Here is a 21649-nt window from a genome sequence, read left to right on the forward strand (position 1 = left end):
AAAATTAATACATATTACTTCAAATGATAGAGATCTGTTGAAAACTATCTCTTGCATAGAAACTGCCGGTTTAAAATTATGTGAGAGTTCGGACATAGTAAAGTTTCCAAAGTAGAACAAGCAAGATGTAGAGCGTCAGTTACAGCGAAGAACATACTCAGTAAGGTACTGAATGTAAATGAGGGATACACAACAATATGCAGAATTAGTGCCATTTTAGAGGGTAGTGGATCTGGTTTAGGCGAAGACGAGTCACAGCTGAGCAGCAGTGAACGGACAATGTTTGAATACGCTCCTGTGATGATGTGTGACATAGAAAGGAGCTTCTCCTAGTACAAAAAATATTGAGCGACCTTCAAAGGAGCCTAAGAATGCTCATTGTCGTGGTATGCCATGCTGGCAGAGAAGAAGATTAAGAGGTACATACGATAATGAAATCAATAAACTTCCTGTCTGGCAGTGTCCTCTAACTTAGGCCAACAGGTGCTAATACTTTGTCTTTTGGTTTTTTATTTTTATTTAGGAAATCCAAGCGAGAACTGCGCCTCAAGGCTATGATAATGAATGTTGAGCGTTTTAACGTACTGTAGCTCTCTGTCAGTTGTAAATTGCGTGGTGTATTTTCGCTGATCACATTTTGGTACTTCATATGTTTAATATTAGTAATACTGTAATACTTGCTACCTATCCCTATAACTCTTAATTCATATTTTATCATTTTTTAAGTAATAAATTTCTGAACCCCAGTTATCACTTTACTGCCGAGCATAATGGCAAATACCAGGAGAGTTCTATTCATAGGCTGCAGCCGATTCCTTCCACCTCCTTACCCATGTCTTCATTCACCGTCATTCATTTCATCTTAATTATCTCCTCACCTGAGGTTGCCATCAGGAGGGGCACCCACTGTAATTTTTTTTTTTTTTTAATCCTATATAATTTCATATCACCTCGTCCCCAACCCAGTATTAGGAAACGGGACTAAGGGGTAGATAAATATACATCACTTCACTAAAGCTGCATTTACACTAGCGAAACTCCCTCGCGAAAGTCACTCGGGTGAAACTCACTTCGAGTGAAATTTCGCACTACCCAAAACAGAGTGCAATTCAAAGCAAAAAATAGCGCGAGTGGGGTGAGCCGCCTTCGACAAGCCTGAACGCTTATGTTCTGGTTTTGCAGCCAACATGGAAACTTGTTTTGTTCCTCCAGCCGCTGCAGCCACATTTTCCATCATATCAATGTCATTTTTGATCAAGAAAGGGAAGAAAAATCGGCGCCCTCGGCGATGGTGGGACAAGCAGTTATTCCTTGGAAGAAGCCAATATGGAAACAGCCTTATGAGAGAAATGGTACAGGAACCCATTGATGATACAATTAAGAACTTCGCATGAGTTCCCAAGATTTTGAACAACTCGTTTCACTGATCAGTCAAAACGTTGAAAAACAAGACACAGCATTCAGAGAAGCAGTAACAGTGAAAGAAAGGTTGGCTATCATACTGCGTTTCTTAGCAACTGGTGATTCATACACAAGTTTGCAGTATTTATTTAAAATATCGAAGTGCACTATATCAAAATTCGTCCCAGAAGTTTGTGATGGGTTGATTGAAACATTTCAGGATTATGTGAAGGTAACGATAATCAATCGCATTTAAAACAGTAAATCGACTCAGTATTATATATGTATTTTAAAAAAAGTCAAATGAACATATAGGAATGCTAATAATTAAAAATCACACAATATTAACTCAGTTTAGAAATACATTTCGTACCCAAACCGCACCTATTTAAAAATTAGCGTTTGATATATTTGTTAATTGTTGTGGATCAATACAAAAAATGGGTGAAAATGTAAAATAAGGATAAAATAATGGAAGAAAAAAGAAATCACAAACCAAGTAAAATTAGTCACAAGCGCAATACCCCATCTAAATATGACGAATCTAAATGTTCAGGGCTTGTGCCTTCTGAATGTGGTGTTGTCTGCCCACTAGTAGAAGTTCTTCACAATGACCCAAGGATGCTTCAAAATAGATACCGGTAGGTTCAAGAAGTAATGAAATGACACAATTTTGCATTATAAACCAATAGTAACAGCTTACCTGATCCAGTGACTCTGCTCTTATTTTCTTTCGATCTTTCACTTCGATGTGATCCCAGTAGCACTTTCATCTTCGCTTTCACTGTAGAAATAGGAAAGTTTAGTTGAGAACTAATTTCCTTCCATGCATCTTCTCTTTTAATGTGATTGAAATAGTTTTTGTTTTTTGGAATCCACATAAAATCTCTGTTTGTAGTGCTCGATGTGCTGCAAGTACTGTTCTTGATTCATCCCTCGCGCAACTACGGGGACCACATTTACACTGAGAGAAATTCGATGAGCGAAACCCTTTGATGCGCGGACAAAAACCGACTGACCTCCGGCTCGTAGCGAGGGCCCTTGCTCCGCAATTACTCAGGGGTGAGGGAGCGTCTACACTAGGCGCAGCTTAACATTTGGAATACGGTATCTTCTTTGACATCTACTCCATTTTCTTTTCCGTCATCAGTCTTATCTTAGAAGTGAAGCTTCCACGGTGCGTAGAATTATTTACTTCTTTTTCCAGGTTGAACCGTGTTGTTGTTTTCTTTACATTCCGTACAGTTTGCCGACGTTTTGAATACATTGCAGTATTCTTTTTCAAGGCGACCAAAATACCCGTACTCGATCCAAAGTAATCAGTCTAGCAGGCAGCAATCAAACTACGAGAGTGGTTCCTGACCTTAGCCTTATATATCCTACCCTCTCTGGCTGATCAATCAATCAATCAATCAATCAATCAATCAATACTGATCTACATTTAGACAGATTCCCAATCTGTTGTTTTCCTAGCCTTTTCTTATGATTTCAATGACATTGGAAATTTATTGAACATCTCCCTTGGTAAGTTATTCCAATCCCTAACTCCCTTTCCTATAAATGAATATTTGTCCCAATTTGTCCTCTTGCATTCCAACTTTATCTTCATATTGTGATCTTTCCTACTTTTAAAGATGCCACTCAAACTTATTCGTCTACTAATGTCATTCCACGCCATTTCTCCGCTGACAGCTCGGAACATACCTCACATCGCAGGTTATAAACTTCATTTTCCTTGTCCGTATTGAAGATCTACTTGTGATACAATTCCTTTAGTTTTGCTAATTGCCACCTTTTCAATACAATAAAAATATAGTATAAACTTACATATTTATTATGATGTTTATATGGTACATGTTTTGCTCTTTTTCGTGAGCATCATCAGCCAAACTATCATTAATCTAAGATTGTATAAGATCATAAAACAATTCTTTTGGTTCAAGATTGCTCCTATAAAACTAATTGATAATCTTATAACATTTTAAAAGTCACACAACAATAAAACTATGTCTTAAGCTAACACTTTTTGTCTAAAATCTTCTTCAGTCTAACATTTTATTGCCGAAACTCATCTGGTGAACATCTTTTAAAATTGTTTAAAAATAAGAATAAAATAAAAATAAAAACTTTTGAGATCTGGCTAGTTGTGTTGATTCCTGTTGCTTAACTTGTATAATTGTCATTAAAACGTCATAACAGTATTGAATATTTTCTGCAGTTGATAATTGTCATATGGTCGATAGACTTGTTCTCGTTGCTGGAGTAACATTTATAAAATGTATTGGTATTAATTTATATTATCAATGGGGTAAAATTGTTCTTGAACAAGCTTGTTGATGAAATACTTTCTGATGTGATATTGGATTTAAAATGTTCTTGAACGTTCCATAATGGTTCGTTGGTATATCTGTAATGAAAGATAAAAATTATATGTTTATGGTTTTGATTGTATTTCTGTATAACATCTTATTGGAAGAATTGTCACTTACTGTCACTTACGCAGCAGAAAGGAAGTTTACTGGTTTGAAGAAACTGCTGATCTTTTGTTGTCTTCTTTTGACATTAATTTTTTTAATAATTAACTCACGCAGATGCCTCAAATGTTCGCAATATGTAGATATGCTTTCATTGTTTTTCTTCAACGTATTTAATAACAATGTTTAGATGGTCTTTAATTTCACTAAGTTTTGGCTTTGGTTTAATAATATCACCTGTTTCATACTGGTCATATTCATCCACTTCAGAGCTTTCTGCAGCGATCACACTTTCAACTGATAGGACTTCTCCTCTTTGCGAAACTTACAACCTGTTAACCATCATGCCATTGTCTGCTGTCCATCTCGCAACTTTGTCGAGGTGGTGGTGGTGGTGATTATTGCTTTAAGAAGAAGTACAACTAGGCAACCATACTCTATATAACACTAATCAGAGAGAAAAAGTGGAAGAGATCCAACACTTCAAAAAAGGAAGGTATCAGTTAAAGAAAGACGAGGTCCACGAAGGGTGTGAAAATGAAGGACTCCCTAGGCCTTGGAAACCTAATACTGTCTGAGTTGGTATAAAACAAGAGTTGACAGGGGTAGGTTGGATAGGATAGAAGAAAGTGAGAAGCCTAGTACAAGTAAGTGGAAGCAATGCCAGGACTCAGCTCAGGGCTCCGCAGTCACCAAACCATGCTCCCAAGTTGAGAGCCCCTGGGGCCGCTTTTAGTTAAAGTTAAATGCCATTCTCCCAGCATTAGAAAAGTTGAATAAATGCAGACTGAGCATCTTCCAACAAAATTTACAAGTCCCCACACGATCAGTCGCGTAAATGAAAACTCCTTCTCACGACGTTACCTGCACAGAATCTCGCTGAATAATAGGGTAGCTAAGTGATGTGATCAGCGTTTTTATTCATTCGTCCTCTAAGACGCCATTGTATCCTCGATCAGGGCCATCACATCCCTAGACGTGCGTTGTCATGCAACACAATAGGGCAATGGTCTCGCAATAAACGTGGATGTTTGCGCCACATAGCCAGACGTAGGTGTCACTCCAGAAATCGTCAATAGTAGTCACTGTTGATCGTTTGTCCCTCAGACACAGCATGCGTACGAATAACACCCTCATAGTTGTATGCCACAATCAGCACGAGCTCTCCCCGACTAGGTTCCCGTCGAAATTTCTTTGGACGTGGGCAAACCTGAGTGACACCATGCATTCGATTGATGCCTTAATTCACACTTGTAGGCTCGTGCCCACATCTCATCAATGGCGACAATCATCATCATCATCATCATCATCATCATCATCATCATCATCAATGTCCTACTCCAGTCAGAATGACAGATTTGAAGAACTCTGTCTCTTCTCATTGCCTCGGACATGACAAAATTCTTCATGTCAAAATTTGAGTCCCAACGTCAAAATCTGCCTCTTTTACTCATCAAGGATTCAATTTTGATTTTTCATTTTCTGTTTCCAATATCCACAATTTTGCTTGAGGAGGGGTTGGTGGATGATGAGTTGTGCCCAAATCTGTCAGGGGTATGGATATCCAAGAAACATTACCTTGGAATTTTTGTATGTAGAGCTAAATATAACTTCCACTCCTTCATCTTTACCTCCCGAATCCTCATCCATGTCACTATTTGGTTCTGGAGGCTCAACAAATGTGCCAGAATTTCCACGATAAAAAAAATAAGGCCTAGGTTTGCCATATGGCAATCACCTGAATAAAACAATCCTAGCATGGTTACTGCTGGTTTGAATTACAGTAACTACTCACTAAGGATGCACTGAAAAATTGAAAACAATAATTTGAAGTAGAAACCTAAGAAGAGTATAATGCGTGAGAATAAATTTACTTGCACAGAACCAACGTCCATTACTTTGTGTCTTGCCGTAGAGCTGAATGTGCACACAGCAGCACACATTATATTAAAGCAGAGTAAGTGACAGACAATCTGCATTGTTCACCCCTTCACACACTGAACAATCTCTTTTGCACCATTCTAACAATTGTTACAGCTCTCGGAGGATCTTTCAAAAACACAGAAACATTAATTGGCGTATGGCAACTGTAGGCGCTAATGGGTTTGGCCAGTCATTTGTGTCTCTCAGTTGAGTGGTACGCCTTTCGCACAGTAAACTTAATCACTGCTTTCATTTGAATTGTTGTCGTCTTGTGTCACCAACTTCCCTGCTACCTGTGTTGTCATCATCCCAAATGACATCAGCTTCACTGCCATCGAAAGCATTTGAGATCCTGTCTTTTTGAAACTTTTATAAATAGTTTCATTCCCAATTATAGAGTTGAAACAGTGAGAATCTACTCCCAAATGGTTTCTGGAGGTGGTCTTTGTTATTCCCAGTTGGTGTATGTGTAGCACGAGCCACCCCTTCCGAAAAAAGCCGTGCTGTAGAAAGCATACCAGCCCATCAGCTGATCACTAGCATATGTTACGAGTTGTACTTCCGAATATAAGACGTAGTGACTGGAACCATTCTTTGGATAACTGCAGCTGTTGAAAGCCAGACCTTTATTTTTAAGTATATTTCATACTTGTTCTTTGCATCCAGGAGACAGTGGGTTCAAATGCATGACAATACTGCACTATAGCCTACACTTGTTTACAGGAGGTGAGGTGGAGTAAGTTTTTTAATTAATTAATTAATTAATAATTAATAATAATAATAATAATAATAATACTTAGGTATTTTAAGACAGTCTTTATGACTTGATTGTTTTTATCATGTTTCAAACTTACCTCTCTCCAATAATTACCTATATTGGCCTGAGTTTCGAGATATTAAACAGTCACTTTGTTAATGATCTTGCCTGCTATACTAATAGCAACAACCGTGAATATTTCTCAACTAAAGTAAACTTGTATCCTTATCCCGAGGTAGTGCAGCTCTTTTTATGCACGGCCCCAATGGAGGTGAGGTGCATGTACCATTTTACCACATATCAACCTTCCTACCATTCTTAAATCTTTGGCATTACCGGGAATCTACCTCAGGCCCCCAAGAAGAGCAGCTAATTGTGTTAATCGTTACACTGGCGGACATTTTAAACTACAAAACACAGACATATTGCATGACTGATGTGTGCTTTCAACGTGAGGTTTGGACGTAAGAAACTATTCACCTATTTGTGCAGCGTCATCGGAGCTGCAGTACACTACGGGGGTGGATAATTATTAACTACGAAACACAGATGTACTGCATGATTTCAGTGGGTGTTTTCATTGATCGGCTCAGATGAAAGAAACTATTTACAAATTTGTTTGATGTTATCGGAGTTGCAGTATGGCCTGTACCCATTTCGAAGCGGAATCTTTGTTCTTCTCTGACAAATTTTTAAAATTTTCTTTGTCTCAAAAAGCCAGAGGGTTCTAATACACAAGGAAATACAGTATCCTTTCCTTTTCTGTACGTGCTGTGAACTCCGAATTCAGCACGATGCATGACAATACTGCACTATAGCCTACACTTGTTTACAGGAGGTGAGGTGGAGTAAGGGATTTGTTAGCCAGTTCAAAGAACTCTACTGCTTAACTTGGCAAGAATTCTCAGAAATGTAACTTGGTGGTCATGAAATACCATCTGACATTGAAGAAATTCAAGAAAGGAAGGAGTGCAAGGAGATGGGTTCAAGACAAGCTGAAGGAAAAAAAAGTGACGGAGTGTTTCAAGCAACATGTTGCACTGGGACTGAATGGGAAGGCTGAAAGAAGCATAATAGAATGAGATTGGTAGAGCTACTAAAGAAAAGTTATGAAGAAATGTAAGGATCAGGTAAAAATCGATGGATTACACTGGAAATACTAGACCTGATTAATGGATGGTGAAGGTAAATGAATGCAGAAAATGAGGAGGGCAGAAGAGAGTATAGGTGATTAAAGAATGAAGTAGATAGAAAGTGCAGGACAACTAATGAAGAATGGCTGAAAGAGAAGTGCAAGGAGGTTGAAGGTTGTGTGGTTGTAGGAAAGGTAGATGCTGCATATAGGAATATCAGTGTAACCTTTGGAGAAAGGAAAAGTAGGTGAATGAATATTAGAATCTCAGACGGAAAACCAATCTAGGGAAAGAAAACAACGCTGGAACATATTCAACAACTGTATCAAGGGAAAGAAGTAGATGATAATGTTCTGGAAAAAGAAGAGGCTGTTGCTGATGAAATGGGAAACCCAATCTTGAGGTCAGAATTCAACAGAGCGTTGAGAGACCTAAATAGGAACAAGGCACCTGAAATTTATGACTACACTCAGAATTACTGACTGCCTTAGGAGAAACTGTCAAGGCGAGGTTATCCTATTTAGTGTATAAGATGTATGTTACAGGAGAAATGCCATCTGATTTTAGACAGAATGTAGTAGTACCTATTCCCAAGAAATCAGGTCCCGACAAGTGTGAAAACTACTGCACCAATTAAGCATTAGTATCTCATGCTTGCAAAACTTAAACATGCATTATGTACAGAAGAATGGAAAGACAAGTTGAAGCTGAGTTGAGAGAATATCAGTTTGGCTTCAGAAGAAATGTGTATGAACACGTGAAGCAATCCTGACGTTACATCTGATCTTAGAGGATCGAATTAAGGAGGACAAGATCATGTAAATAGCATTCATTAGTCTAGAAAAGGCATTTGATAATGTTGATTGAGCCAAGCTGTTTGAGATTCTGAAGGTGATCGTGATCAGATACCGAGAAGAAGGATTATCTACAGTCTGTACAAAAATCAGGCTGCAGTAATGAGAATCGAGGGCCATGAAAAAGTAGCAAAAATCCAGAAGGAATTGACAAGGCTGCAGTTTGTCCCCTCTCCTTTTTGATGTTTATATAGAGCAGGCAGAAAGAAAATCAAAGAGGAATTTGAAAAAGGAATCACTATCCAAAGAGAGGAAATCAAAACTCTGAGATTTGCCAATGATATTATTTTATCTGAGCCTGCAGAAAATCTGGAGAAATTGCTGAATGGTAAAGCCACAGTCTTGCAGAAACAGTACAACCCCCCACCATGGCACTACAGCCCTTGAAGAGCCTTGGCCTACCGAGCAACCGCTGCTCAGCCCAAAGGCCTGCAGATTACAAGGTGTCATGTGGTCAGCATGACAAATCCTCTAGGCCATTATTCTTGCCTTTCTAGACAGGGGCCGCAATCTCACCGTCAGAAAATCACGTAGGTTGAGTGGACCTCGAACCAGCCCTCAGGTCCAGGTAAAAATCCCTGACCTGGCCGGGAATCGAACCCGGGGCCTCCGGGTAAGAGGCAGGCACGCTACCCCTACACCACGAAGCCGGCAGAAAGAGCACAAGATTATGGTAAATAAATCCGAAACAAAAATAATGGAGTGCAGTCGAACAAAGTCGGGTGATGTACGAAATATTAGATTATGAAATGAAGTCTTACTTCACGATGGTAACATTTATCCTTTGGCACTGGTTTGTTATGGTGTAAATCTAAAAGAAACATGTCAGAACATGCGTATCCTCTGGAAAGCTGTGATTTCAATTATTATAATTGGCAAACATGGGAACCTGGAAGTTATTGGGCTTTTGATCAGTATGCAACCAGGATATACTAAGTTTATTTTTTATTTTTTTAATATACGAATTAAACTCAAGATGGGGTTAATTATAGCAAAGTTCAGAACCAGATGAAAATAGTCCAGAGTTTCAACTTGGAATTTCCCTCAAATTTTTATTACCTCCTGTCCATATCAAGTTACATTTAATGAAAGATTTTGTCAAAACAATGGACAAAAGTGGGATTGATGAGGTCAAAGTTTCACAAAAGTGTTCCCACTGTAGATATGCCCCACTAGCGGCACATACCAGAACCGATGAGACGTGGACAAAAGGATCATTAGGGCCGCCCTGACTGACAGGTTGGCGATTGCAGATGCAATCAGAGCTACTGTGGACCCCATGTGCTTGCACACACACTAAATAAACCATTGTTCATGGTAGGTCTGTGTACGTACGCTCCTCTGTCACGTTTACCCATATTCAGTGAGAATGTCTCGTGTGGTGTCGGGAGAGAGTACATTGAACAGATGAAGAACAGTGGTATTTAGTGATGGGAGTCATTTCTGTCCTGGTCAAAGTGACACCAGTCTTCATGTCCATAGACATGCAGGTGAACAGGAAAATCAATTAATTTGCACCTGCCATTGAGGACCTGCACCTGGAATTATGGATGTTGGGTCAATAAGCTACAAATCTCAATTGCTTCTTGTATTCATTCAGGGAACAATGATGAGTGCTTTATACATCCGTAATGTCAATCCTGTCCTCCAGTCATATCAGGACACTTTACAGAATCCTGTCTATCACCAGGATAATGCGTATCCTTGTGCTGCGAGCATAATTCATGAAGCGATACAAAATGTTTGCCTTCCACCTTGGGCTGCTAGGTTCTTGAACCTTAGCTCCATAGTGCACATGTGGGATATGATGGAAAGGCACCAAACTATAGCTCAGCTGTGGGAAAAATCATCGCTCAGCCATGCCAAAATGTACTATAAGTATAGAAATACTATACCCCAGACAAATATTCAACATTTGTACGACAGGGCCAGATCAACTGCTTATACAGTGTAGCCACTCAGAGTAGTTACACTCATTACTGTGTGTGTATCCATCACCCTGTATTAAATGTTTTCATTGTCCCTTGAGTTCCATGTTTGATCAGTATTGCATACATCACCAACTTTGGTACAGATAGGCTATACGAATTCCCACTCATTATTCTTCAGTGCATTTCTACCTGTTTATGTTTGCCACAGAAAGCTAGTGGAAGTCCCTTTAGGTAGTTATGATGAACACTAAATTGGTATAATGTGAAGGTTCACAGCCAGGGCACTTATACATTTGGCAAGATAATGAGGTAGCTTCTGGAGATGAAAGTCCAAATGAGTGAGCGAACGAATGAGAGGCCTGCTACATTCATGTTTTTATTGTTATGGGAATTTCATATAATACTGGATGTTTGATCTATATTTTAGTATACTGAAGACATAGCATACATATTCATTATAGTTAACACTTTCTGCCTGATTGTGTGCATGTAGATATCGGAACATCCAAAATACTCCTAACTGAGCAAATTCGCCGTGCAGTTAGGGGTGCGCAGCTGTGAGCTTGCATTCGGAAGATAGTTTCGGCAGCCTTGAAGATGGTTTTCTGTTGTTTCCCATTTTCACGCCAGCAAAATGCTGGGGCTGTACCTTAATTAAGGTCACGACCATTTCCTACTCGCTCCTAACCCTTTCCTATCCCATCGTCATCATAAGACCTATCTGTGTCGTGTGATGTAAGGCAAGTTGTAAAAATATATATACTCCTCGAAAGGTGTTTCATTTCTACCTTCTGTTTTGTTTCAATTTTGTTTCCTTGAGAGTTCTTATGTGTATTTTTTAATTTTTAGTGTAATGGCTCTGTGCAAACTCTTGCATCATGGAGTACTTTTAAAAGACAACCGACTGAGACCTATCGTCGTGAAAGATGATCATAACTTTGAAACAAGACGTCGAATGGTATCCAGAACTCGTTGTCAAGTACTTGGAGGAGAATATGATCTTTGGACAAACGTTCCATTGGTTGTGAAAATACTGAAAATTCTGATAAATGAATTGGTGAAATGTCTTGGGTTGGTTATAGAAGAAGAGTTATCTGTCACAGAGGTATTGTATATATTTTCTAATAACTCAAATACTACATACATTATTTAATTGTCAAAACTTCTTTTTGATTAGTAATCTCTGATTTAATCTTTTTAGCAGCTCATTTCATACCTAGATACTAAGAATCCTTTTGTGCACTGCTATGTTTTATGTTCAGCTGGCTGGTGTAGCCCATAATGCACAGCATACACAATGGAATGAAGTAGATAAAATCTCACTCTGCCTTCACTTTTCAGCTCTGGAAACTCATTTTGAGTTATGAAAGTTATAATTCCCAACTAAAATTAAATTTCCATGCGGAATAGTTTAGACGCTGCTCTTTCATGAATTATAATTTGAAGTAATCTTTTCTTCATAGAGGGGCTACCTGGCCGAGGCGGTAAAGGCGTGCTCGGCTCACACTGAAGGAGGTGGGATTGATTCCCCGTCAGGAAGTTGTAAAATTTAAGAAAAGAGATTTCCACTTCCAGAGGTGCACATGGCCCTGAGGTTCACTCAGTCTACACCAAAAATGAGTACCAGGTTAATTCCTGGGGGCAAAGGCGGCCGGGCGTAGAGCTAACCACTCTACCCCATCAAGTGCCGAGGTTACGGATAGTGGAAGCCTTTACCTTCCACTCCTCCAAGGACCTTCATGGCCTGTACGGAGATGACTTTGCTTTGCTTTGCTTTGCTTTGCTTTGCTTTGCTTTGCTTTGCTTTGCTTTGCTTTGCTTTGCTTTGCTTTGCTTTGCTTTGCTTTTCTTCATAGCCACATATGCCTACCATTAGAGGACCAGAGAGCCAAAGTGCAGTATAATGGTTCCATCCTTGTTCCCTGTTATCTTTCATGTGCTATCCATTGTATATATACACTATATTACCACAGTTGCACACATACCTAAGAATACCGGTGGTCCCATATTTCAAACCCTAGGACATCTACCCAAATCCTAAATCCCAATTCTAATTCTACTGCATTTAGCACAGTAATCCAGTTTATCAGCTCTGCTCCACATATTTATACCTGGGGCTTCTAATAAGTGATATTGAAATCTTCAACATGAAGCACCTGCAACATTATCACTGCTTTTTCAGCAGAATCTTTTATGTGTTTGTGTTGTTTCAGTTAGGGTCTTGGACCATCATGTTAAACAACCTTGTAATGAACCATGGTGTCGGGGAAAACTGTACTGGCAGTCAAGTATGTTTATAGTGAATATCATGCTTCACTGAGTTTGCTGAAAAGCTGGAATTTGTTGGATGACATAGAGTTTCATAGGAAAATGGTCTGTGGAAAGTTTCCAACAAAATAGGATTTCTCATTGGCCCAGGAATAGTAATACTAGATGTTTCAGATGGCACAAGATTACATTTTTTAAAGTGAGTGATAATTAATTGATCCTGTGCCTTCAATGCCAGAAGAGAGGAGAGCGAGCTGCTTGCGCATGTATACTGTGTTATGTCATGTTGTGAACGGCTACAAAGTTATTGAGTTGTGTATTATGTGTTAATTTGACTCCGGCCAGACTTCGGGTGTGCAAAGTGCGTTATGTCCTGCCCTTCATGATTTACCACAATGAACACTATTCAACAGTTTATTCTGTGCTTGCAAAGTTCGTTATGTCATTTTGGTAGCGACCAAGCGCATTTTATTCACTCTGTTCGTGAAGTTGCCCAACAATATAAAATGGTTTCTGATACTAAGCACCAGTCATCATTAACACTGAGTGAGTACTGAACTAAACCTACGCCAACTGCATGGTCACGTAGTCCATTGTCAGTTATCATTTCCCAGCTGTTCTGCTTGTTGGTTTGTCACCGGCCTTGTCGCGGTACCTTTTGCTTTGCCCACAGAAGCTCAATTTCCACAGTGTATGTTATGTGAGCTTAATTAAAGAGCATTTTGTCTTCCAGAGTGGAAAATATATATGTTTTATTAGCATTAAAGCAAGGCAAGGATCAATCTACTGAAAACAATTAAGGATAATGCGGTAAGTAAAAGTGCTTCAATTGTCATTCTTATTACTGTACTTAAGCCAGAATTAATACAAGTTGTGTTGTTATCAGAGAATGCTCTTGTGAGTTAGGTTACTGATTCATGATCAGTTCTGATGAATCAATTCTGTCTTGGAACTAACGACGAGAAGCACAAAATTAGAATGTGCTGTCACCTGTGGTGGGACGGCAAAGTGGAAATTATGGTGTTTAATAAAATTATATTATCGAAGTTCAGACAAGAATTGTTTTGTAATTTCAAGAAGCCTCAAGAAAAAACATTCATCATCATCATCATCATCATCATCATCATCATTTCCCAACTCCAGTTTCCCAGGTGTGGTGTACAAGCGCTCATCATCTCCTTCTGTCTTCATACATCTTCTGATCCAGTACATCCTCCCATTTGTATCCTCTCTCCTCCACATCTGGTCTTACAGTCTCTATCCAATGTTTTCTTAGTCTTCCCTGTGTTCTTCTTCCTACGAGATTAAGGTTGAAATATTTTCTGGCAGGTCTTTCCCTGTTCATTCTCATTATGTGCCCATACCACTGAAGTCTGCATTTTTTTATGACACTGATAATAGGAACCTCAATACCAGCTACTTTCCTATTCTCTTAATTTCTGATCTTGTCCTTTCTGGTTGTTTGGTTCATGGTTCTAATGAATCTCATTTCAGTTGCTTGGATTCTACTGAAGTCTTTGTTTAGTAGGGTACATGTCTCTAAACTGTACGTGTGGATTGGTACGAAGTAAGTGTGGTACATGATTGTTTTCGCTTTCTGTGGTATTTTGCAGTCCCAGATGAGATTCCTGACTTGACTGTAGAAGCTTGATGCTTTCTGTGTCCTGCCGAGTGTTTCCTGCCTAACAGAGTTATCTTTCGATATTGTGCTTAAGAGGTACTTGAAGTGGGAAGCTGATTCGATTTTTGCTCCTTCCAGAAATATATTTGAGCTTGCTCCTTCCCTGTTGATGGTCGTTTCCACTGTCTTTGTTTTGCTCATCTTCAGTCCAAAATTTTTAAATGTGTTGTTCCATTCATTAAGTTTCTTCTGAACTTCAGCTTCTGTCTCTCCCCATAAAAGCACATCATCAGCAAATACCAGTGCGTTTGGTTCACTGTCCATTTTTTTGATAGATTTGATGACCTTGTCCATTACTATTATGAACAGGAGTGGTGACAGAGCACTTCCTTGTTGGACACCTCTCTTTGTTTCAAACCATTTTGATCGTCCGTGCCTATCTGGACACAGCTGTAGCACTTCTGGTATAGCATCTTCACTTTGTCAATTAAGTACTTTGGCACCTTAAGGTCTTCCAGACATTCCCATATCTTGTTTCGAGGAACACTATTATATGCTTTTTCAATGCCCACAAATGCAATCACAAGATTTCTTCCATATTCCCAGTACTTTTCTGTCAGCATCTTTACTGCAAAGATAAGATCCACAGTACTTCGACCTTTCCTGAACCTGTGTTGTTCTTCCTCAAGCAAAGGTTCCACTATCTTCCTAAGTCTTGTTTCTATGATCTTTTCCAGCAGCTTCAGTGAGTGTGTCAACAGCGTGATGCCTCTGTAATTTCCACATTTCCGTCGGTTGCCCTTTTTGAACACCGGGATGATGACTCCTTTACTCCAATCTTCTGGAATTTTGTTACTTTCCCAAATCACTGATAACACTCTATATAGGCAATTCAAGCGTGGTATTCCAGCTGCCTTTATCATGTCTGAGCTGAGATCATCAAAGCCTGGGGACTTCCCATTTTGCATGCTCTTTAGTGCTGTTTCTACCTCAAGCCATGTTAATGGGTATTTGTTGCTTTCGGCTTAATCTACACTACAATCATTGGTGTTGCCCCCATCTCCATTTAACAGCATGTTGAAGTACTTCTTCATTTCATCCCTGATCCCTTCCTCCGTTTGTATTAAGCTACCATCATCTGTTTCCAGTGCAAGGATGTTTATATTTTCATTTCTTTTACTGTTTAATATTTTGTATAGTAGTTTCCTACTTCCATGACAGTCTTCCTCTATCCTTGTAGTAAAGTCATCCCAGCACTTTTCCTTTTCTTCCTGGATCAGTCTTTTTACAGCCAGTTTCTTTTTCCGATATTCCTGTGCTAGATGTTCAATTTCTAATTCATTTCTTGTATCATCTGTTTTCTGTTTTTTGAGGTCTAATTTTCTTTTCAGTATATTTCTATCTTTTACTGCTGTCTTCACTCGGTCATGCCACCAAGGTGTTTCCTTCTCTTTTGGTGTGGCACTTGTTTTTCCACAAATTTCCGTGGCTTCTTTTAAAGGGTTTCTTTGAATAAGGATCATTCTTCTTCTACATTGTTTGAAGAATTTATGTGTGTTAGGAAATGTTAATTTAAAGAACATATTGAAAGCTATTTTTTTTATAAATTATTGAATGAATAAGAAGAATTACTGAACTAAATTGTATTATCATTTTATATTTTGTATATCAAGAATTATAATTTTGAAAAATTTAAAAGGGTCTTTATTTTTGAGGTAACCTGTGCCGCACATGTAAATTTTCGATTGTGAAATTGTTGTGTTTCATAAATCCAACTCTCTTGAACTTGGCCATATAAGGAAATGTAATTTTATATATAAAGCAATTTACGAAACCAAAAGGAAAGGGAAGTGCCTCTAAAACAAAATGAATATGACTAGCCGCGCAGGCTAAGTCATGTGAAATTAAATTTGGTGAGTGGGAGGAATTTCGAGCAAACTAAAGCTACATTTGAAACTTAAAAAACCGAAACCATAACCGAATAGTGCTTACCTTGGAGAGCTGGGGACCCATCAGGTGGGGAAGCCAACTTCTCCCATTGCCAGTCAAAACTACAAGATGGAGGGAACGAGCTTGGCTATGGCCAAGTGGCCAGAGCCGGAAGTGGTGAAATCGCGAAACAACCAACGAGCGCACCCGCATTTCTAGCATTCGCCAATAGTAAAGAGTTTTATTATGGCCAATGAGGGCCCAGAAAAAAACGCTGATCAAATACCAAGTGTAGCTTCGAGAAATTTCCATTCTGATGCAACCAGAAATTCCTTGAAGGATCCTACAAATCTTACATGTGCAACTACACAGTGTCTAAAAAGTTATAAAGACCTTATTTTTACAGAAAATATTTATACATAAAATCGCCGAAAACCAATATCCTAAAATTATTTAAAAAATTTCCCTTAAAACACACATACAAAAAAAATTTTCATTTAAAACACACGTGAAAAAAAAACTTATTTTTAAAATATTATACACGGTCAATCTTGAGGTTACACATTATACACATAGAGTCAGTCAATGTTGAGGTTAAAACAATTCACCCATTTTAAAATTTAAATAATTTTAGGATATTGGTTTTTGGCGATTTTATGTATAAATCATGTTTTCCATAAAAATAGGGTCATTATAACTTTTTAGACATGGTGTAGTTGCACGTATAAGGTTTATAGGATGCTTCGAGGAATTTCCGGTTTCATCAGAATAGAAATTTCTCAAAGCTACGCCCGGTATTCGGTCAGCATTTTTTTTCTGGGTCCTCATTGGCCATAATAAAACTCCTTACTATTGGCAAATGCTAGAAATGCGGGAGCGCTCATTGCTTATTTCACGATTTCACCCCTTCCGGCTCTGGCCACTTGGCCATAGCCAAGCTCGTTCCCTCCGTCTTGTAGTTTTGACCGGCAATGGGAGAAGTTGGTTTCCCCACCTGATGGGTCCCCAGCCCTCCAAGATACGCACTATTCAGTTATGGTTTCGGTTTTTTAAGTTTCAAATGTAGCTTTAATTTAAATTTCCTTACACCCGGAAGGCAGGGATGAAATGGCTTCATAGAGTAGTAAAATTAGCGTGGAGTGTTGGTAAGGTACCTTCAGATTGGACAAAAGCAGTAATTGCACCTATCTATAAGCAAGGGAACAGGAAGGATTGCAACAACTATCGAGGTATCTCATTGATTAGTATACCAGGCAAAGTATTCACTGGCATCTTGGAAGGGAGGGTGCGATCAGTCGTTGAGAGGAACTTGGATGAAAACCAGTGTGGTTTCAGACCACAGAGAGGCTATCAGGATCAGATTTTCAGTATGCGCCAGGTAATTGAAAAATGCTACGAGAGGAATAGGCAGTTGTGTTTATGTTTCATAGATCTAGAGAAAGCATATGACAGAGTACCGAGGGAAAAGATGTTCACTATACTGGGGGACTATGGAATTAAAGGTAGATTATTAAAATCAATCAAAGGCATTTATGTTGACAATTGGGCTTCAGTGAGAATTGATGGTAGAATGCGTTCTTGGTTCAGGGTACTTACAGGGGTTAGACAAGGCTGTAATCTTTCACCTTTGCTGTTCGTAGTTTACATGGATCATCTGCTGAAAGGTATAAAGTGGCAGGGAGGGATTCAGTTAGGTGGAAATGTAGTAAGCAGTTTGGCTTATGCTGACGACTTGGTCTTAATGGCAGACTGTGCCGAAAGCCTGCAGTCTAATATCTTGGAACTTGAAAATAGGTGCAATGAGTATGGTATGAAAATTAGCCTCTCGAAGACTAAATTGATGTCAGTAGGTAAGAAACTCAACAAAACTGAATGTCAGATTGCTGATACGAAGCTAGAACAGGTCGATAATTTCAAGTATTTAGGTTGTGTGTTCTCCCAGGATGGTATTATAGTAAGTGAGATTGAATCAAGGTGTAGTAAAGCTAATGCAGTGAGCTCGCAGTTGCGATCAGCAGTATTCTGTAAGAAGGAAGTCAGCTCCCAGACGAAACTATCTTTACATCGGTCTGTTTTCAGACCAACTTTGCTTTACGGGAGCGAAAGCTGGGTGGACTCAGGATATCTTATTCATAAGTTAGAAGTAACAGACATGAAAGTGGCAAGAATGATTGCTGGTACAAACAGGTGGGAACAATGGCAGGAGGGTAGTCGGAATGAGGAGATAAAGGCTAATATAGGAATGAACTCGATGGATGAAGCTGTACGCAAAAACCGGCTTCGGTGGTGGGGTCATGTGAGGCGAATGGAGGAGGATAGGTTACCTAGGAGAATAATGGACTCTGCTATGGAGGGTAAGAGAAGTAGAGGGAGACCAAGACAACAATGGTTAGAATCGGTTTCTAACGATTTATATATAAGAGGTATAGACCTAAATGAGGCCACAACACTAGTTGCAAATTGAGGATTGTGGCAACATTTAGTAAATTCACAGAGGCTTGCAGACTGAACGCTGAAAGACATAACAGTCTATAATGATAATGTATGTATGTATGTATGTTACCCCCGGAGTTTGCCCGAAATTTCTCCCATTCGTTAAATTTAATTTCACATGACTTAGCCTGCATGGCTAGTCATATTCATTTCGTTTTAGAGACACTTCCCTTTTCTTTTGGTTTCATAAAGTGCTTTATATGTAAAATTTCATTTCCTTATATGTGCAAGTTCAAGAGAGTTGGATTTACAAAACACAGCAATTTCGCAATCGAAAATTTACACTTGCCTCAAAAATAAAGACCCTTTTAAATTTTTCACACACATTTCCAAATTACAATTCTTGATGTACAGAATATAATATAATACAATTTAGTTCAGTAATTCTTCTTCTCCATTCAATAATTAAAAAAATATATTTCAATATCTTCTTCAAATTAACATTTTCTACCACACATAAATTCTTCAAACAATGTTTTTTTCTTGAGGCTTCTTGAAATTACAAAATTAATTTTAATTTTTGTTCAAACTTCGATAATATAATTTTACTAACACCATCATTTCTTACAGCATCCTGTAGAACTGATGATAATGTAGTTCTCCCTCATTTATAGGTTCAAGTTCTGTATCTTCTATTCCTGAAGAACTTCAGTACATTTCGAACTTCAAAGATTTCCAGGGGACTCAGACTTCAGTATTAATGACTTCTCATCCGATTCATCTTGTTTTGATGTTATTGAACGTACATCCCAGAAAATAAAATGAAGAGTATATCACATAAGGAAGATGAGAGTAGTTATTTTTGAAATTCTTCAAAGAGTGAACCTAGTACTGAGAGAAAAGTCAATGACATTGCATTAATTGAAAAATTCCACACAAGTGGAAACATGTCAGTGGGCAAATCAAAAAGAGTTTCGTCTCAGTGATGTGTACGATGGCTTTGCAAGATACTGAAATGCTGCAGACCATCGATCATAATTTCCTACTCCCTGGCCATACCCATATAGAATGTGATAGTGATCGGCAAAGAAGAGGTTCAATGGCAACATTGGTCACCCTCACGACTGGGCCTAACTGATTAGGCAGTCCATCAAAAATAAGCCTTTTATCATAAAGGAATTGAACTGGAAAGAATGTTTGGATTTCTAAATGCTTATGCAAGGTCCTCTGCAACACAGGAAAGTAAACAAAAACGGAAGTCGTCTCAACTAGAGAGAAGTGAAATGGTTGCATTTTAACAAAAGTGACATGGGCACCATTTATTATAAAACAAAATATGGTGCCAGTGAATTTGAAGAGGTCTTGTTTTTTATGAGGGATAAGCGTGCCAACCTAAACCCACATACAGCTTACAATGGCCCAGTTCCCATATCAGACAAAAAGAAGAAATATTTTAACAGATCTCCTCCAATTTATTTCACCAATTTTCTACAACTTCTACAAGAAGATTCCCTCGGCAAGCACAGTTAGAGAGTTGCAGCCCGTCACCCTCAATGATGGCGACAATGAACAACACAATGTTGTGTGAACATAATGTATATGTTAACGAAATTTGACATTTTGTGAGGTGAACTTACGAATAAATTACACGTGGGTTATGTAAATAATATCTGCATTAATACTGGATGGATAGAGTTCATTTTATAAAACTAATTCATATCCATATTACTGTGCAACCTTGTATTATATTACTAAACCTGTGCTTCGCTATGGCTTTAAACTGAAAATAGAAAATTATTATTCAAGATTTTACTTTTTGGAGAGTCCACTCTCAGCTAAGCCTGTAATGCGCTTTTGGGGGAATGATTATTTATTTTCTGATCTAACACTCATTTGAACCCCATACGGAAGAATTTGAATGTTTAAAGCCCTATCGTATTTAAAATCTAGGATGTAAAAGCGACCAACCTGTGAAATTTTGATTTTGTACGTCGAACAGTAATTGAGGATTGAATACTTTTCAAGGGGTGAATGTTTTTAAATATTTTTTAACATCTAGGGTATAGACAACCAACCTTCATGAAAAAACTCAGTTAGTGCCTGAAAGGGTTTCGGAAAAATGGATATTGTGTTTTTGAAGGTCAAACAGCATCTAACTGCCTTAGGGGAGAAATATTTTGGAGTATACGATATTTTACACCTAGGACATAAAAGAACACCTTCACATACAATTACAACGGTGTACGTCAAACAGTTTTGGTGGGATAAATAATTTTGTTTTCCGAGCTAACCTCATTTAACACTTTTTGGTTGAATTGTTATAAAATATTTCCTGTTTCACACCTAGGATTTGGAACTGGAATTTTGTCTTTGTTTGTTAAACCATTTCGGAGGAAGGAATGAATATATCTGTTTTCGGATCTTAACCCTCATTTAACTCTCTGATTGGTTAAATTTGTTTCAAACCTGCTGTTATTTAACACCTAGGACATCATATGAAATTTTAACTTCATAATTCAAACAGTTTCATATAAATGCATATTTTTGTCATCATTCCTCACCCCCCAGTCAAAATCCCCTTGGGACTGTATTGTTTTAAGTCCACTTCATCCTCATAAAAATAATTCAACTCCTTTTACACCCCCTTAAGTAGATTCCAACCCCTCCCCGGCCACAAAATACGTGTGTCTTTATTCCAAATACCAATTTCCTTGTCCGTAACATCCTTCGTTTTCGAGATATAAGTATCCTCAAACAAAGAATTCAACTCATTTTTCAATTCATTTATCCCCCCTTTAACACTTCCCCTTACGTGGATTTTCAAAAAACAAATTATGCGTGTTCCTTTACTTTTACAGGAGATCCAAACAACAATTTTCACGTCTGTAACATCTTCAGTATTTGTATCCTCATAAAAATAATTTA

General features: G+C 38.4%; 1 protein-coding gene across 3 annotated transcripts in view; it reads left to right on the plus strand.

Moving 5' to 3' along the window:
• Positions 1-21649, plus strand: part of Ipo9 (Importin 9) — an 839375-nt gene that overhangs the window by 496774 nt on the left and 320952 nt on the right. For all 3 annotated transcript variants that reach the window (XM_067141231.2, XM_067141230.2, XM_068226247.1), the window contains one exon: positions 11323-11578. In XM_067141231.2, coding sequence (XP_066997332.2) covers positions 11323-11578 — 256 coding nt within the window. The remainder of the gene's footprint in view (positions 1-11322; positions 11579-21649) is intronic.

This window comes from Anabrus simplex, chromosome 2 (genome assembly GCF_040414725.1).
Source record: "Anabrus simplex isolate iqAnaSimp1 chromosome 2, ASM4041472v1, whole genome shotgun sequence".
In the NCBI taxonomy this organism is placed as follows: domain Eukaryota; kingdom Metazoa; phylum Arthropoda; class Insecta; order Orthoptera; family Tettigoniidae; genus Anabrus; species Anabrus simplex.